Raw genomic sequence first — 19,090 nt, forward strand, 5'->3', positions numbered from 1 at the left:
ATGGACAGATGTGCATGTACACCTGAATTCGTTATTTACCATGCAATAGTATTACATGGTAAATACAGAATTCTAAAGGGCCTGTGGCACACTTAAAAGTGCCACCTACATCTGCATTTACAGATTCAGTATTTTTACCGAGTCTGTATTTACCGATTCGGTAATTGTACCAAATCGGTAAATACAGAATCGGTAAAAATACCGATTCTGTGAATGCATGCCCCCTACATACGAAAAGGCATTTACCGGTCGGTAAAGGCCAAATTCGGCCGTTACCGACCGGTAAATGCCTACCTACATCGGGCCCTATATTCCTTAAGTACAGATCTGATGATTTGGAAGACAGGTCCATGGGAAACAACATATGGATTGTAGTCCTTCCAGAAAGCATTGCTGAAGCAGACAAGGCAAGCTTTGAGTGTCCCTGCAGTACTACAATTTTTTCCAGCTAGGTTCCCACACACTGTATGCAGCAGAGTGGGTGCATAGTGTTCTGGCCAGGCCCCCACATTTAAGGGCACCCCCTAGACTAGTGGTGGTCCGTATACTAAATTTCAGGGATGCCATTCTAAAAGAGGCAGAATAGCAAAGTGATGCTTGCATTCAAGGTGCACAAATTAACTGCGAAACAGAAAAAACAGAAACAGTATTTTCCTTTGTCTTTAAATTGCCCCTCAAAATTGGTAATAATTTGACCAGTGGGCCAGGTGGTAATGCTATGTTAAAGGTTATGACCACAGGGACACAGTGAATCATCACACTGTGATGATGGCCATTCTCCCCTATAAATTGATGACAAGCATGTGTACCAAAATCAAAATGATCAAACACAGGCTTATGTTCTGGCCTCACTAACTGAAAGGTTTCCCTGTTATAGATCTTGTCTCACATTTTCTGTGGCCACAGCCTTGAAGGCTGTTGGCAGGATGATAAGTGGCCACCTTGTCCTTTTGCAGTCACATGTACATTGAGCCCTGGACTTCCTTGATTCAGTTGCCTCTCCATGGCATAACTGTTCTGATTTTATTTGGGGCACAATCTTTAGTCATTTTTGACTGACAACTCTTTTGAGAACGGAATGGGAAGCTGATCACCCTGTCAAAGCACACATTTCCACATGTCCACTCTCGGCCAACGTTTGTTTAGTACTTTGGTGCCAAGTAGATGAACAATATTTAAACAAACAAATACTTCTTAAACCATAGATAAGGCTTTTACTCATGCCACAGTAGTCCTTTTATTAACTCTGGGCTCTGAATATTTTCTCTTTCTCGTACAATTCTTTTCATTAAAGGTTACTATTGCAAAACATATTCAACTGTACCCTCTATGTTTTTTTCGAAAACAATTCACAAAAACATTTGACATAGACAGTATTTACATCACATACTTATGTTGTATCACTAACAACACTTAAGGAGTAATTGCAGATATAAAAACGCAGGCCAACATTGTTTAAAATTTTAAGATTTCATCAAAGTTACAATAAAAGATCTCCTCAGATCTGTAAAAAATGCACAAAAGAACAATATGTGCATTGTTGATTGGTTAGACATGTTGTCGCAAGGGCATTGGATTAATTTGCTAGACCAGTTGTTAACATTTGGAAAGCTCGTCAGACTGTGAAAGATGTCCAATTTAAAGCACGTTAAAACAAATCTATGTTGGGCATTAAAAACATAAACAAAAAGGTATGGTTGCATTGAAGAAGTGGTTAAAACCATTTGACTGTGTTGGACAGTCGGTTTGACCACTTCGACAATCTCAATTCCTCCAAAAGGTTTAAACATTCTGTTTTTAGTGATTTCCTCATAGTACTATTTAAGGTTTCAGGTTGATTATAATATTCCGGATGACAGATGTCTAACATAAAGTTCTTAATAAGCTTAAGCTAAGGACTTTTTAGAGCAGAATCAGAATCGCAGCAGTCCTTTTACTAAGGCTCGAATAAATTCCATGTGATCCGAAGTCCAGATCTTGTGCCAAAGAAGGACTGGCTGTATCTTTATCAGATTCGGTAGGCAGGTAACACCCAGTTCAGAATGACATCCAGAATTCTACAAGGGAGAGCCAAAAGGTTTTTAAGGAAGGCATTTTCTACCACCTGTAGTTGTTCCTCGTTTGCGTACCCCCACAGCTCAGAGCGGTAGATAGCAATGGTTCTACATTTTGTATTATAGATAGTCAGAATTCCTTTTGGGTGTTTACACCCCAGCTTCCTTGCAAAGTTGCACAGGGCTGTAATTAATTTAACGAATTGCAACCCTCTAGAGTTGATTGCGCTTTTCCAATTCCCCTCACAGTCAAATAAATTACCCAAGTATGAAAAGGAAGAAGTTAGTGGAAGGGTATCTTTTCCTACTAAGATGTTGCGAATCTTAGTTGTACTACGTCCTATTTTCATTACGAAAGATTTGCTTATATTACTTCTGAATCCCAGATTCACCATAAAGTGCACAAAACTATCAAGGAGACGCTGCAGAGCCAATGGGGGTTGAGCCATAAGTACAGCGTCGTCCGTATATAGCAAAATAGGAATTGGACGATGATTGATTTGTGGCAGGTCTGTACACGAGTTAGCAAGAGTGTCTCCCAGATTAATAATGTACAAATTAAACAAAAAAGGGGCGAGCACGCACCCTTGATGAACCCCCTTTTATCATACTAAAGGAGCATGTACATTCGCCCCTTGCACCGAAACGAACCCTGGCACTGCTATTTGAATATAGGTATTTTAAAAAGTTAACAGTGGTGCAATTTATACCCATTAAGGTCATACCGGACCAGAGCTTTTCATGAAATACACAACCAAAAGCAGTTGACAAATCAACGAAGACCTAGAACGGATTGTCTCTTTGGATATGAGCATATTTTCCCAGTAACAGATTCAAATTAATGTCTTGCTCCATGGTCCCAATTCCCTCTTAAAATCCATATTGTAGGTCCGAAATGATGTTATTGCAGTCAGCCCAACTTTGCAGTCTGCCTAGAATTATACGACCCACAACCTTAACTAGAGAACGTAGCAAGAAAATGGGTCTATAGTGTGCCGGGAAGTTGCGGTCACCTTTTTAAATATTGGAACAATGTGTGACTTGGACCATGACATTGGGAACCCAACACTCTGGCATGATCTAAAGACAAGGGTCATGAGAGGGCCCCAGAATAATATTAGCCTTAAACAGGTCAATCAGAACCCCTCCAGGACCTGGTGCTATACCTTCTTTGCTTGACCTTATAGCCAGATTGACCTCTTCCAGGGTAAAAAGTAAGATCGGACCAGTCATAAAAGATGGTAGATGATGAAATATCCACCATCGGTGCTGATGTAGACTTACTACCATCACATTTTGTTGGGTCTGCATATAGCTTAGACAAATGCGTTACCCAATCAACTTCATTCACTGCCGTCTCCAGTTTTGGCTAATTATCCTCGCTAACAAAGGGGGAATTTGCCACACGCCAGAATGCGGTAGTATCATTGTTACAGCTAGCATCATACAATTTTTCCCACGCCTCTGCTTTTAAACTTATTTTGCGTATTTTTAAAGCAAGCCCGTACAGCCGTCTCCTATGCTGAACCTCCAAATAATTCTTAGGTGTCCTTTTTAAGGCTATTTTTAGGTTTTTATGGGCTACTGAGCATGCAAGATCAAACCAAGGCTTCCTCTTTACTAGACCTCGCTTCTGATGGGAAGTAAGGCCAATTTTGATTGCCCCAGTAACTCAACTGAATGACTCCATAATTACAGAGGCTACAGCTGAGTCATCTAAACTAACATCAAAGGCCTTCTTTGCTGGTGAATTAGTTGCTCTCGGAAACCATTCAATTCGACTATTGACCAGCGTAGGGTGTAGCCGTTTAATCGGGAGAGTTCTATGTTCTCCACAGACAAAGTGTGTTTAAAAGCCCCTTGTTCTCTTACATAATCAGAACTCAACACTGGGCTCTGAGTGAAGTGGTCACTCACTGCTAGGTCGTGGATTTCAAAGTTAATAACTAGGGCAGAGTAACAGTTGAGAAAAAGCAGAAAATCAATTACACTTTTACCCATACTCTCATCAAATGTTCAGGGTACCTCAACTGGATTGTTCCCAAATTCATTGCTGAAACCCAAATTGTGTTTAAAAATAAGCTTGTTAAGTTTCTCACCATATTCTGAGTGTATAACATGGGTAACATCATCATTTATTGGTGACAATAAAACCACACATCTTGTTGGATGACAATTTACATGGTTGGATATTAAAGTCCCCCCCACCACCATCTCTATTACCCTTGGTAATTAAAGGTTCTAGATCAGTATCAAGTTTGTCCAGGATGACCGGTATCTCTGAGTCACAAGCATTATTATAGCCATTAACCCCTTCCGTGCTGCCGTCGGCCAATGGCCGACGGCAGCACTACCTCCCCAGTGCTGCCGTCGGCCAATGGCCGACGCTGCTCAACCCGTTTTGCGGAAGAGACGCACTGCTGCAAAATCGATGCAGTGGTAAACGGGTTAACTAAAATCAACTGGGAAGAGCCTGAAAGCTCGACAGAAACAATTTGATAAAAAGTGTTAGGGAACTTTACATTTGCAATAGAAGACCTTAGCTTGTTTGACACGTAAATACAGATGCCATCCTTGGGTCTGCCATGCCTCGATGGAGTAGCTGGAGAAGTAAATGTTTTATACCTATTCAGATGGATTAGTTCCACAACCCATGTTTCCTGCAAACAAATAATGTTAAAACCTGTCACAAAGTCTAACCATTCAGGTAAACTATTCTTGCTATGGAGCCCCGCTACATTCAAACATAAGACAGTAATGGTACTTAAGTCAGTAAATATACAGTCATATTTATCTCATTGATCAGCGCAGCCCGCTCCTCAGTTAGTTGGGTAACCAATAGATCCTCTTCTATCTGGACGTTATTAACAGGGGTTGCGGTAATAGGGACGGGATTTTACAAAGAGCTTCCTAACACTAGTTCAGCCTGTAGTCAGTCCACCCCAGCGAGACTTGAGAGACAATCAAATCTAATGGATGCTACAATAGGCTACATCAAGGGTCGTACATTGATTGAATTTAGAATTGGTGGTTGGACAGTTGGTTGTATTTGGAAAAATTGTTGTGACTCGGCATTCATCTGTATCGGCAATTGTAAAGGGGGCCCATAAAAGAAACCTAGCGGTAGGTTAGTGATTTGATTTGAATTCAAAAGTATTGTACTAACTAGTGCTGGGGTTTTAAAAGAGAGTACCACACAGTCCCCCTGAAGCACTTTGGGCCCCCTGCCAACCCACCCTACCCGTCTGGCCATCTTAAAATCTGCAAAAAGTGCTCCCCCTATCCCAACACTGGTGTTTAACCAGTTAAGAGCCTTGTTACTCAACGAGTCCCATGTTTCTTGAGGAAGGACACCTAGGGTCGGGACATTGGCCAAAATGACCACATATGGGGGAGCAGAAGGGGGAAGATCTAATTGATCTTTGACAGGAAAAGGGTGAATAATGGCAGAACCCCCCGGAGCAGGAGTCAGACACAAAAGCTGTGGGTGCATCTTCGTTAAAAACCCTGCCTACGTCAGTACCTTGAACAAGACGAGGATGGGGCTCTAGATTTAATGCTGGTCGTCTGGGTAATTTGGGGTTCCTGGTGCATGTTTTTGTAACAGGGGAGTCTGAGAGGCTCTAGAGCTTAAAGCATCAAAATTGGCATTAGCATGATCATTTGTCCCATAGTAAAGATTTCTTGAGGTTAATCGCTCAGCACAAGTAAACACAGCACATTCTATAGCTTTAAGTCGGTCTGTAAGAATGCAAACAGAGGTCTTAATAAGTACAGTCAGGGTATGAACAGAGGTCCCCCCATGGAATGCAGTCTAGGGGTGCGGTGGGTACTGATTTATTAACAGCTCTAGGGTACTTAGGGGTTGCACCCAGCTTCTGTGCTGGGGCCCTCTTTTTAGCCTTTATATGCCCATCAGGAGGAGCTTCAATAGAATCTACTGGGCATCTCCTTGGAATCTTTGGACACTTAGATGGGGGATGGGCATTTAAAGTGCCCGCTGAGGTAAGATTGTGCACAATCTCGTTATTATACTTACTCACAGTGCCGGTTCTCTCAGTTTGCAATTCAATGAATTGGGCTGCACTTGAAGGAAGTGTACAAGATTTTACTATTTTAGGGGAATTCTCTGAGCATATGGTTAGAGTTTCCTGCACACTTAAAATGAGCTTCTCAAAAGCCCCCATTGCCCCTGTTATGTAATTTATTATTGACAGGTGGGATTTTGGTGGAGACTATGCTAGTGCAGAGCTTGGGTGTTTCTTATTCCCCATTTCCATACAGTGCACCTCCTTGGATGTAAAGTAGAGAGTAAAAGGCCAAACGGATATAACATATTGCCAAAAGACAGTAGCGCCAAGTAGGTCAGACTTACAGTGTCAGAGTCGCGCTTGTCCTTAGTGAACAGTAAGACCAGGTAACACTTCTCAAAGCACAGTACCAAGAGGGGAGGCCCAGCCCTGCCTCTTTCTATCGCTGATTGGTGCAGACAGGCCCGCCCTTGGCCCGGCCACGCACGCGGGCGTACTGCGCAGCGGGAGCCCGGCGATGATTTATTCGCATCCGGGTGCGGAAAACACTTGTCGGCGCCTCGTGGTGCGTGGGTTGCTGGTGGCTGAATTCCCCCGGGACCGGTGTCAGTCAGGTATCAAGTGGCGGTGAGGGCATTTTGATAAGGAAAATGACATCAAAACAACAAAAATCCTATAAATATAACCAGAGATATGAATTTTTAAAGTTTGGATTAGAAATTGTGCCAAGAAGCACCAATTGCCATCCGCAGTTTACCGGATAGTCTAGACCAGATCTAAGTAAAAAGTTAGGGCTGACCTCAATGAAGCTCGAGTCACATACAGGCACCAGGTTTATCACGGTGGAAAGTGTACCTTTTGACTTCAGAACTTTTAGGGACAAAAAGTGGTTGTTGACGAGTCACCAGTAGTGCAAACTGGAAGTGGTGCTCATAGAGTGGTGAAGTCCGGAATCGCTAGGGTGCTGCTCGACGTCTGTGTTTGTCAAAGCCGTCGGTCAGGTACCATTCGGCATCAAATCTGGTGTAGATTGCAGTCAGGTAGGGATGAGTACACTCGGTCCATAGCCAAAGTTCCAGAACCTTGTGGATAGTAGGTGGTGGTCAGGACTCATTCCCATAGAGACCAGCAGAGAGGATGAGATCAGGTCCAGTTCGGTCGTGTCAACTGTAAAGAAGGAAAGGCCTCTGGAAGCTTGTTGTGTCCCAGTAGCTGACCCTTGGAGTCACTTCCAGGGTCCTGGGTCAAGGCAAGCAAGTCTTACTGCAGGTTCTTCCTGCAGCTTGGTAGACCTTCTTCTGGTCTTCACAGGTCCAGGAGTGTTCTTATTTGAGGATCTAAGAATGCCACTGTTATCCTCATAGCCAGCCCGTGGGTGAGGGACACCCTTTTGTCTAACTGTAATGGTATAGTTTATACAGAGGATTTTACATTACAACTAAAATTAGTGGAAGAAGTAACTGTTCCCAAACTGAAGTTATCACTTATTAAATTATTAATAAGGTAACCCAGCATTAGTCAACAGGAGACCAGCCTTGCCAAAGTGAAAAACAACTTTGGAGATTTTTAGCTGCTGAGACATGTAAAACTTTTGTAGTGTAGTTTCTATTTTCCCAATAGGCTATGCGCATTGGAATAACATAAACGATAGTTTAGACGTAAGACTGAGGTCGACTAGGTCTCTATGGAATATGTTAGACTTAATTTAGGTTTGCCAGCTAGCTCAGAGGTCACTAGAAACTTTCTCGAATGAACAGGGAGGAGTGAACTTTCCTGATTAGACAAGAAGGGATTCAGCTTCTGACAACCGCATAAACATGACAACTTTGCTCCCCCAGAATAAGGAGTATATCTCCAGAGTTGCGTGAAAACAATAGATAGCTATTTCACTCAGTCAATTGTGCATACTTAGTTTCACCAGAGTGCAGAGAAATAGAGAGACGGGCGTTTTCAATAAAAGGTGTTATTTATTGAGCAGTCTTCTTTCTCATGCAAGAACAATGAATTGCCACAACTGCAATACTCATCATAAAGTAAAGTGCGTACAGTAAAAGTAGTATTATGAAATAATACTGTAAAAGCATTGATATGGTTTCTGAGCAATATGATACTTAAAAGGTATAAAATATATACAGTTACATACAATGATAAAAGTTTGACTAAACATACTCAACTGGTGCTTCTAAATACGCCTACCCCGGTGTACCTAACCTAAGCCTAGTACGTGGGAGGAGTAAATGAGCTGCAGTTTAAGTTAAGTTAGTTTTAGCCAAGAATCTGAATCAAGAATTCTCTAAGGGTCTAATGTTAATGTTAATGTTAATGTTAGCATGTATTTGTTAAGCGCTCGTACGCCCGGGGGCTTCATGGCGCTGTAGGAAGGAAAGTAGCGCAGCGGTCATGGTAGAGAATAAGCAGCTCAGCAATGCGCCTGAGAGAAGAGCCAGGTCTTCAGGGAGTGTCTAAAACTGAGGATGTTGTCATTCAGTTTCAGATGAGGGGGGAGAGAGTTTCAGAAGCCAGCTGCAAGATGGTCAAAACAACTGCCTCCGAGACGCTTCCTCTTATAGGAGGGAACGATCAGAAGGGATTTGTGAATAGACCGGAGGTTGCGGGATGGAATGTATCTTTTAAACATATCTCTAATGAAAAGAGGGCCAGAGTCATGCAAAGACTTGAATAAAATGCACCCCGTTTTAAAAGCCACACGCTGCTCAACAGGCAGCCAGTGTAGCTGTTTCAAGCCAAGTCTAACAGACTGCCTTACCTTGGTATTAGAATGGAGGAGGTCTTGTATCTCGCTCTCAGGACTCGATCTCCCAGTAACCCGCAAGGGTGCCTGGAAACACTGGAGCTGGATTTTCTCGGCAGGAGAAAAAGACAGCGTCTTTCTCAGTGCGTCAAATGGGAGGGACAGCTTCCTTCGGCACTCGCATCAGCTGGGCTTCGGATAAGTAGATAGCCTCTCTGCTCCACACCACTGTGTGTTGCTTAAGGCAAACACTGGTATATTAATACCTGGAAGGTGCCGTGTTTGACGTAAGGTTGGACATAAGACGTCAATAAAAGATGTCACTAAGAACTGGCCGTTCTTTTAGTGCTCGCAGGAGTTCTAGGACAAATCAAAAACAAAAGCATGGGTAATTCTCAGGTTGCTGGAGGTTTGGTTTGTTGAAAGAACTCGTTGTGCTCTCTAGGAGTCTAAGGAAGTAGCCTTGCTGTATTTGGTTTGCATTGGCTATTACTAAATATGGATTTGATTCTTATGCCTTTATAAGGGTATGATTTGTTATAACCACATAAGGGCATAAATCGGGAATATTTAATTAGGGTCCTAGATAAGATAACAACACCCACTCCAAGTATAATGTCCATCATTACTAAATACTAAGCAATATATAAACATATAGGTATGCATGTGTTTTCCACCCCACCCCAAACTACATCAAATGCATTTGAAATGGTATAGATACGCGAAAATGAGTATTATACTGTACGCATTCAAGCAGTGGTATCATTCAGATAATGCAAATATAAATATCATCTGAATGAATTGCGAAAATTACATTTATGAAATGGCTCTTAATACAGAAGAGAAGGTCGAGACCATTTCATCACATATTCATACAAGATTGTAAGTGTGCTAGAGGCTGATTACAAATATTATCTCTAGAGTCTCTAGGAATAGAAGCTCTGTTCTCTAAGAATAGTTCTACTTTAAGCAGAGTACCTTGTGCCAAAAAAAGGTAAATATTTTGGAATTTGGGAAAAATAATTTTTCTTTCAAGGGGAAAAAAATAGTTCCAAGTGTTTTCAGCAGTGTTGTTTATAAAAACTGAAGGCCGAATTCAGAGTTCAGGGAACACTGTGTACTTGCTATTTCAGTTGTTATTTTCGTTGTTAGGAGAGAGCATTACCTCAGAAAGACCAGCAAAAAACTCGTCTACCACACTAGGTGAAAGTTGGGCCATCTCGGAAAAGGTTGAAATAGTGCATATATGAGATGCATTGGCATCATCGGTGTCTAGATCAGCAATGTTCACAGTAGGTTGTACCTGTGTGGTGTCGCTTTCATCTCGTACTTCACCGCCACCTGATCATAGTGGTGAAGTCTCAACGAATGCCGTCATCAGAATCTGTAGCCGCTGGGGACAACACGTTGCGTGAGTCGTTACCGGACAAAGCAAAGCGTCGACATCCATTGATGGTAGTGTAAGACAGACATCTAACACGCATTCTTCTCCGCATAGCAGACATCGAAGCACAGGTAAGATGCAATTTTGCCGGATCGGTCTGAAGGAAAGAAACCAGGTTGTATTCAGATCTCTTAGCTGGGCCAATCCGAGGACCTTAGTGATACGGTCTCGGTATCGTATTGCTAGGATTGTTTCTTCCATCGTAGCCTCAGTTTTGTCTGTGACTTGGCTTGCCATATCGGAGCAGAAGGAACAAAAATAAAATTCCTGCTACGAGTCCCAAAATAAGAGGCAGGCCACCGAAAAGAGAGCGCACAAAATTCGGGAAGATGCCCAGAACCGTTTCAAAAGGTGTTAACAGTCCTGAAAAAATTGTCTTAAATACATGTGCGATGCCACTGGTATCTTACATGTTTAAAATTTTGCTTAACATTTCTACGAAATGCACGGAGCAGTTTGTCGAAAATAGGGTATGTATCTCTGCAGCTGTCCTTGCAGCTTGCAGGTTATACGTCTCTTTGGACGAGGTTAAAGGCACAGTTGTCTGTAAAAGAATATACTTCATTCTGCTTAAAGTATCAATTCGAATAGAAGAGATATTCACAGAAGGCCACAATGCCGCCTCCATGTCTGGATTGCTGTTTGGATACAATACTTGCATACAACAAATGACCCTGGAAGTTACGCTTACGAGATAGGGTTTTCCTGGCATCATGCCACAACAGCTGTGGTCACTTAATATAACGTAGCTACCGTTGGAAAGATGTCTGAAAAATGGCTGTATTTGTGTAGCCGGGGTACCATGCAGATGACATGAAAGGTTGTTTGATGAACCTCTGCAAGATCCATGCAAGTTTATACCTTCGCATAGGAGTGTACCGCTCAGTGATGTTTTACAATTAGTACCACTAAGAAATACCTCTTTCTTGCCCCCACTCCAACATCTATGTGTAAAAGGTAAATTCCAGGTTGATTTGATGTATCCTTTACCCAACCTTTCATACAGGCCTGCTGGTATATACTCGCTAAAACTACACAATCTCCTTGTGTTTGTAGATTTTTCCAAAGGGACAGAATACATGAACTGAGAACTGCATCCTTTTCGGCCTCGACCTCTGAGCGGCTGCTTCAGACACAGAGGTAAATCCCTCGGCTACATAACTGTATGCACGTAGTAGCGCCAGCCCATACATCAACACAAATACTCACCATGCCAATGTCACTCCATTGCAGGTTGACTTCCACGGCATATGATGACCATTTCCTAAAAGACTAAAACGACCATAATTCATTGGTCGCATAAGGTATGCTGCATCGGACGATGCATTAACTGGAAAAAGCTCCCTTATATTAAATGTTCATCTTTCTAAATCCATTTCCCTTTCTCTCTCCCTAAACAGTATCTGCGGATAAATTCCACGCCCTGATGAGAATCCGATGATTTTTACATTGGCATTCGAAACGCGTCGGCATTTAGCATTGTTGTTTGCCTAAAATTGTTGGCATGTCCTAATTAATATTGGGGTTTACTATTCCCTGTATTCACACAACTACAATATCATAGTAAATAGTGTTACAGGAAGTTGGGCTGGTAATGAATAAGACGTACCCCCCAAACTGCTATTTTTGATTGGATTTGATGAAAGTTTGCTTCTTACTGTTTTTGAGATAATTGCTCATCACTGTGTACAATGTATATGCACATTATGTTGATATGTTCACTTTAATTTACACAATAACTGTTCACATGTCTGTTTTTCGTGCTTTTTCCCTTGCAAAAAATTTTTTTGTTGTGTTCAATGTGAAGTTGACTATGTATTCTTTCTTGTCGCAAGTAACGGACAATTTATGAATTTCAAAAGTAATTGACATAAATCAAGTGTCTGATTTAGCTAACAGTGTGGTTTTCTCTTTGATGAACATTAAGTGTTGTAATTTTGTACACAGAGGCATAGGTAAATCCCCTTCTTTTTGGTATATACTCTTGGCAGTATTGAAACTGAAAAGTCGTTATTGGGATTGAATGGTGCCATGTATTATCCATTCAATGACAGGTCTTTCTGACATTGTCAATGGTAATCTCTCAAGTTTTTCAATGCTTAGCACCGTATAGTCTGCTCCTTTCTGTGCCAACGAGATTTGTCTATCAGTAAGGTTAAAGATAGAAAATTATAACTTTATGTTGAATAGACGCCTTGGTACTTGACCTGAACGCAGGTTTTGTAACATCTAGCCTAGCTGTACAATAGAACACAATTGGGACTGACCATGTTGTAACATTATCATATCCTGTTCTATTATATCAATAGCAGATGATACAATGCTGTCCAGTGAATAGATTCTGGAGGACAGAGTCGTTAACCCATTGTCCACTACAGAAAGTGTTTTTTCCAAATTAATACAATCAATTTCTCGGATTTTTTCGGCAGTTTCAATTTGATTTAATTTCCAAGCTTCATTGTATGCTGCGTATATACCGGCGTATATGAAACGTTTTTGACCCTGTTTGCAAGGTCCTAGTATGAAACCTCGCAAGTTTGGTGATCATACGCATGGTCTACAGGCAATCGTGGGCTTTGATCCCAGTCCGACGCGGTGGGTCTAGAAGCAGTCTCAGTGATCAAGAGACACACTAGCCCAACCACTGGATGACCAGATGAAAACATTTGATCACTTCCAAGACTTTGATGGGAATCCATCTCTGGACCTTGGGTTTCACCTACTGTTGCAAGTGGTCTGATGCGCTGGGTTACCTACTTGGTATAAGACTGTATGGTTGTACCTTGCACATTTTTGTGGCTCCCAGTCTCATTAGCTTAGAGTACTTGGTTAACTCCTGCTTTAGACCCCCAGGTTTCTGTGTAAGGTGATATTTTGACCCATGGACATCCTTCTTGCCTAATGTTGTGGCACTGCGCCACGTGTCAGCAAAACCATCTTGTCTGGAAAGAAGATGGTATACAGCGGGTTGACACAGAGAGCTTGAAGCTCACTCACGCGCTGCACCAATGGTATGGCAACGAAGAACACCAAGCCTCTTCATTGCAGTTGCATGATGCTTCTCACGCTCAAAGCAACAGGAGTGCACATCAGAAATGTTACAAAGAAGTTAAAATCCCACTGTGCCATTTTGTTTAGCTTCTTGTTGGCCCCTCCCAGACCCTCCCTCCACCTCGCTCCCGCCTCCCAGCTGCCCCTCCCACCCACAGAGACTAGGAGCTGCCCTCGCCCTCGTGCAAGCTGTGACCGTCCTGCCTTCAACAAGAACGGTCGCTCCCCCCACCTCCTCTCTGCTGGTATAGTGCTCATTGAGATTGTGTTCCACGTTACTGCTTTTCATTTATGTGTATTTGTGTGTCCAGGTGGATCGGAAGATCTGGCCGTCCTTCCCTAAGGAACCCCCCTGCAACCATGTACTTAAAGTAATGCTCTATATGGCACATGGACGATGATTAGTATACTGGGTGCCCCAAGATGACATTCCGGGTTGGACTCTACCTGTGCAAGTGAAGTGCAATGCTATAGTTGGGAAACCTTTAATGGATAGAAAATGGATGAGAGTTTCTGAGAGAGTCCGGGGTGTAAGCTCCTGTGCACGATTTAAACTAGTTCAATACAATTCAGACATATCTTCCCCCATGGATAAGCAGTAGCATCTACCTAGACTGTTTGTGTGCATGTCCGCGTTGTGGAGCAACGGAGGCTGAATTTCTGCATATATTATGGACCTGTCCACTGTCCAGTCCTGACACCCTACTGGGAGACTATACTCGCACATTTAAAGGGTGCTACGGGTTCGGCAGTGCCCAGAGAGGTTTGAACAGTGTTGCTGGGGCTGCTTCCTGCTCCCAAAAACACGAAGTTGAGAAGACAATTTGTCCTTTTGAGGCAGGTATTAGAAAAAAGACGCATTGCGATAATGTGGTAGCGCCCCACACCCCCATTAGCTGAGGCATGGTGGAAAGACATGTAGGAGTGGGCGACTGCGGAAGCAGTCCGAATGAAACATGTCCGAGAGGATGAAAAATATTGAAGATGATCTCATGGCATGGGCATCTATGCTGGCGGATCTTCGAGACCGGCTGGCCCTGAGTTAGCCTGAGGAGACGAATGCGTACGTGGTGAGAACACCCTGATGTACTCATTGACGGATGGTTGCTGGTGGACAATAGAGACACCCTAAGATATCTAGGATACACATAAACCATACATTTTGCGAAAGCGTGAGGGATCTTGACACGGAGCCAGGGAGGAGGGAGTGACGGGGGTGGAGTTAAATGGTTTTATGTTGGCGTGGGAGAATCTGGACAGAGATAAGGGAAAGGAATTCCTTACAGAATGTATAATGTGACTACAGTAGATCCTAGCTGCTGTTTAATGGGGTGGGAGAAAGGGAGGACAAATATCTCTCTGGTACCTTGTTTTATTAAAACGGCCAGTCTGTTTTTCTTAAAAGCCAATAAAGTTTATTTTTTATTTTTTTTTAAAACAACATTTTATCTGTCCACCCATCCATTGTAATGGTTTACAAAGAAATGTTGCTTGAAACCTGCAGGACTGTGCCAAATTGCAATATTATACAGCTCAATATCTTGGACGATTCAAGAATTCTGAAAACGAAACACATTTACAACCACAAATACTTTGAAAGACGACAACTTTTGTTATTTAGCGTGATAAATTAATGGGGTGGACAAGTTGAATTTCTGCAGAAAACAGGGAGTAAACAGTGCTGCAAGTACAAAAACAACCAATTAAGATAAGCAGAAAAGAGGAGAATATACAACAAAAGTAAAATAAAAAATCCTTAGCATTGGCAAAGCAAGTATGTCTCTGGTTTACAGGGCATAGGTAATCCTGAAGAAGAAAAGAGAAACAGAGAAAGGAGACTAGTGGGGGCAGCCACAATAAAGAGGTGGTGAGGGGGCATGGGGAGCGCGGGAGGAGGAGCGCCAGGGGGGGTTATGAATAAAAAATAAACACTTACCTGGAGCTGCCACCCCCTCTTCCTGCGTCACGCCTCGTCCTTCATGGTCCCAGCAAACACTGGATAAGCATCATGAACTCCCTGTGTAATCCCAGCACTGCTCCCATATTATGAGAGCAGCGCAGGGATTGTCCTGAGCTGAGCTGGAGAAACCTAAGTGTGCATGTGTGTTTTGGTCGGCCTGAGCCTGCTGGCCAAACACATATGCGCACATAGCACTCCTCCTCACCATGCCGCTCCCCACCCTGCATAAGCTGGTTCAGAGCCTGCAAATGAAAAATTAAACGATGCTAGAACATCGTTTTATTTTTCATTTATTGGCTCTGAGCCAGGCAGTGGTGCGACGCTCCTCCGCCATGAAGGAGGAGCCGCTGCTGACGGAGACACCTGAATGCACATGGTGTGGCCAAAAATAAACAAATAGTCCCTCAACAATGTCGTTTAGGAAACAAATCATCCAATCAGAACACTCTGAGACTGAAAGTCTCATAGGCTGTAAAACTAAGAGTTGGATGGAAAGTCAATGAATCAAGAGAAGACAACTGAGATAGACAACAAACTCCATCCAGATATGAGCATGAGGCCCACTTCAGCAGACATATTGTTTGCAATATTAACATATACCAAACGTTGTCTTTTGTCTTTTAGGTTTTAGATCTCAGCTACAAACAGAGGGGGTCATTATGATAGCGGATTTTCCGCATCCTCGGGGCCGGCGGAAGCCACCGCCGGCCCCGAGGATGCGGAAAATCCGCAGCGGACTGACCAACGACCCACCGCCAGATTAGGATGGCTGGTGGGTCCTGGTTTCCGTCCGCAGCTTTTCCGCCGCGGTCGGATTACAACCGCGGCGGAAAAGCTCTAATATGGTGACAGTGTCTTCCAGACACCGTCCACCATATTAGGATGGCCAGTAAAGTATGCTTTTCCGCGGCGGGTTTTCCGCCGCGGAAAAGCATACGGAACTTCACTGCGGGGGCCTGTTGCGGGCCCCCTAGGTGAAGGGGGGTTGGGGGGTGCACATGGGGGGTACCTATGGTACCCCCCTGCATTTGCATGCAGAAAGCGGCAGGCACAGCGCGGTGCCTGCCTCTTTCTGCATGCAAATGCAATGCGTGCATTTTTAACATTGCTGCGGGTGCAGCTTGAAGCTGCACCCGCGGCAATGTTAAAAATAGAGGATGTGACCGCCAGGGTGGCGGTCACATCCTAATTCTACAGGAGGGAACTCCGCATGCCATGCGGAGGTTCCCTCCTGCTCTGGGGTCGCGGACGGACGCAAGTCCGTCCGCGATCGTAATCGACCCCAGAATGCGGAAATAGGGGTAAAGGCGGTTATATAGGTGTGAGGTAAACCTATGCTCCCACTGGTTCATAAGAAATAAATTGAGAAGTGATGAAGGTTTGTATTTTCTAAAAATGTGATAAAATTGACAGTCACCTAAGATAAAGGCTAATTGAATGGTGTCATTACTAGGATTTTACAGGATTCTCAATCCTTCTTTCATGTTTCTGTTGGATTTGGTGAGCCATATATCGTTTTTTGGAACTAATAGTTTTTGATGTATGCCTTGAAACTAATGGAAGATACTTGATTTTTTGTAAACATCCTTTCTTAAACATAATATTCAGGTAGGTCATGCTGTGGTAAATACTATAAATATGTTGAAGGTTATTCTTAACTAGCATTCATAGTACAGTAATGATTTTGAGATATCTCACAACAATTATTTTAATGTATTGTATAACCTTGGTCAAAGAGCACAAAAGAGTACATGGAATACGTTTTTTTTATGAATTGCTACAAGCTTTCTTTTTGTGAGCATATTTCTTTTTTTTAACAGACTTTCCAGTCGTAAAAAACATTATCGTGAATTCAAGCGAAGTAATGTATGGGAAGCCTCTCACCCTCAGCTGCCAGGTCATGGGTTGTGATCCCAAGGACCTGACTGTCACTTGGTTTCAGAAAGATGAACAAATTCTGAATGGATTAAGTTCAAGGGAGCCACCACTTATGATCGAGAATCGACCCATCAGCTACTTCGAGCTTGAGCTGACTCCGACAGCTTTACACTACAACAAAGAATTTGTATGCAAGGTGAAACACAAGAATCTGCAGCAGTCTATTAACAAACAGATGTATCTGCCTCTCAAACGTACGTATTAAAAAAAGAGTGGTTCATGCATGATGCCTCAACGCTAATTAGTGAACATTGAATAAATAGCCTTTATGCGTTGAATCATATAATGTACTTTATATTTGATTGATGTTTCCAGCATTCTAGGTCAATGTGTCTTTTTCTTGTGTTGCAGTGTGAACGCATTAGGTTTTTGTTGTGAAGCGGTAGCTTTTGCTATAGGAATGAGAACTCTTTAATGGGTAAAGAGATTAAATAGATTCGTGCTGGGATATAAAGCTACAGTTAGGGTCCAGTCAACATCTACACAAGATTGTTATTGAAAACTCCAGTGTTCAGGATACACAACCACACGTCTACCAAATTTACTATCAGGACACTGGGCATTGGTCTGATGGGAAAAGCCATTAGGGGTTATGGAAAACACCATTAGTGGCTATGAATTTTCTGTCACTTATGCAAAAACATATTATCATTTTAGGATAAATTAGGAAGGAACTACTGTACAGCAAGTGATCTTTAAGTGTGGTACTTTAATTCTTCAGTGAAACGCAATAACCTCTTTTCGTTGGGCTTTGACTGGCCTCTAGACATATTAACCGCCACCAGAACACCACTGGTTCTTGACTTAAGTAACCTTCATTAGGTTTCTGTACATCCTAGTGCCTTTTAGTGGGCTGAAACCAAACCTTCAGGATCAACCTTCTCATCAAGCCCTTGCTACGGAAAAACAGATTCTTGTGCACCCAAATCACACCTAAAATCATATGACCACTGTCCTGGTTCCAATTTTCACATGCTTCCCGTATGTTTTCCGTATTTGCGCTCAGCAGAACGTTTTCAGAGCTATCAATCTAAACTTTAGCAAGAATTTGGGTGCAGAAATACACTGGCACAATCATCATTAGATGTGGCTATCTTCCAAGCTTTTGCATCTAATGTATTGTTGGCAGAAATTGGGCATAATGGGCACAAATGAAGTTCACGTTCATTTGTGTTTATCATTAACATGTATAATGAGCTTCTAACTCGTAGTAAAATGGAGTGACTACAATAACCCATAGAGCAAGTGAACACAACTGCTCAAGATTGCCACTCTCCAAGAAGCTTGGATAAACTCAGCTTATCCATAGAACTAAAAAAATAAATCAAATCAGACAATATGATATAGAACAACTCCATGAAGCATGCACTTTTTTGGTCTCTTAAGTGCTTTTCCAGATCTTGGCAACCCTTTTTAAAGAACCCTGCAAGTTGAGACGAACACTGACACAACTTTAAGAGATTGGGAGAGCAACTGTGGCCCACTTCATTTCCACACTTTGGTAACATTAAAGGGAGTTTCACGGATACTAGCACCTCGAGGCCAAACTCTCAACTTTCTACCTCTCTTGAATGGGTCTGACACTGCCTTGCCAGGTGTGACACCTATACAAATAAGGCCCACTGGGACCCCTTGTGCTTGTCATTTGTCAGGCCAGTTTAGCTTGTTCCGGACACTGGTCTCTTTGTTAACCCCGCCCTCTAGCAGGTAGATACTGGGTCCGCCTTACTCTGCCCGTTGGAGTACTCACTCATCCCCAAAACATGAGTGCAGTGATCGGTGAAACATTCAGAAGGATTCTAAAAACATCACCCATTAACAGCTAGCCCCTTAAACCCAATTAGCATAGATTACAGGCAA

At 42.7% G+C, this 19,090-nt stretch overlaps 1 protein-coding gene across 2 annotated transcripts in view; it reads left to right on the forward strand.

Annotated features, from left to right (window-relative positions):
- The window catches only part of LOC147731087 (uncharacterized), a 654,619-nt gene that overhangs the window by 442,404 nt on the left and 193,125 nt on the right, over positions 1 to 19,090 (forward strand). For both annotated transcript variants that reach the window (XM_086956052.1, XM_086956053.1), the window contains one exon: positions 17,113 to 17,424. In XM_086956052.1, the coding sequence (XP_086812178.1) occupies positions 17,113 to 17,424 (312 nt within the window). The remainder of the gene's footprint in view (positions 1 to 17,112; positions 17,425 to 19,090) is intronic.

This window comes from Lissotriton vulgaris, chromosome 2_1 (genome assembly GCF_964263255.1).
Source record: "Lissotriton vulgaris chromosome 2_1, aLisVul1.2, whole genome shotgun sequence".
NCBI classification, from domain to species: Eukaryota; Metazoa; Chordata; class Amphibia; order Caudata; family Salamandridae; genus Lissotriton; species Lissotriton vulgaris.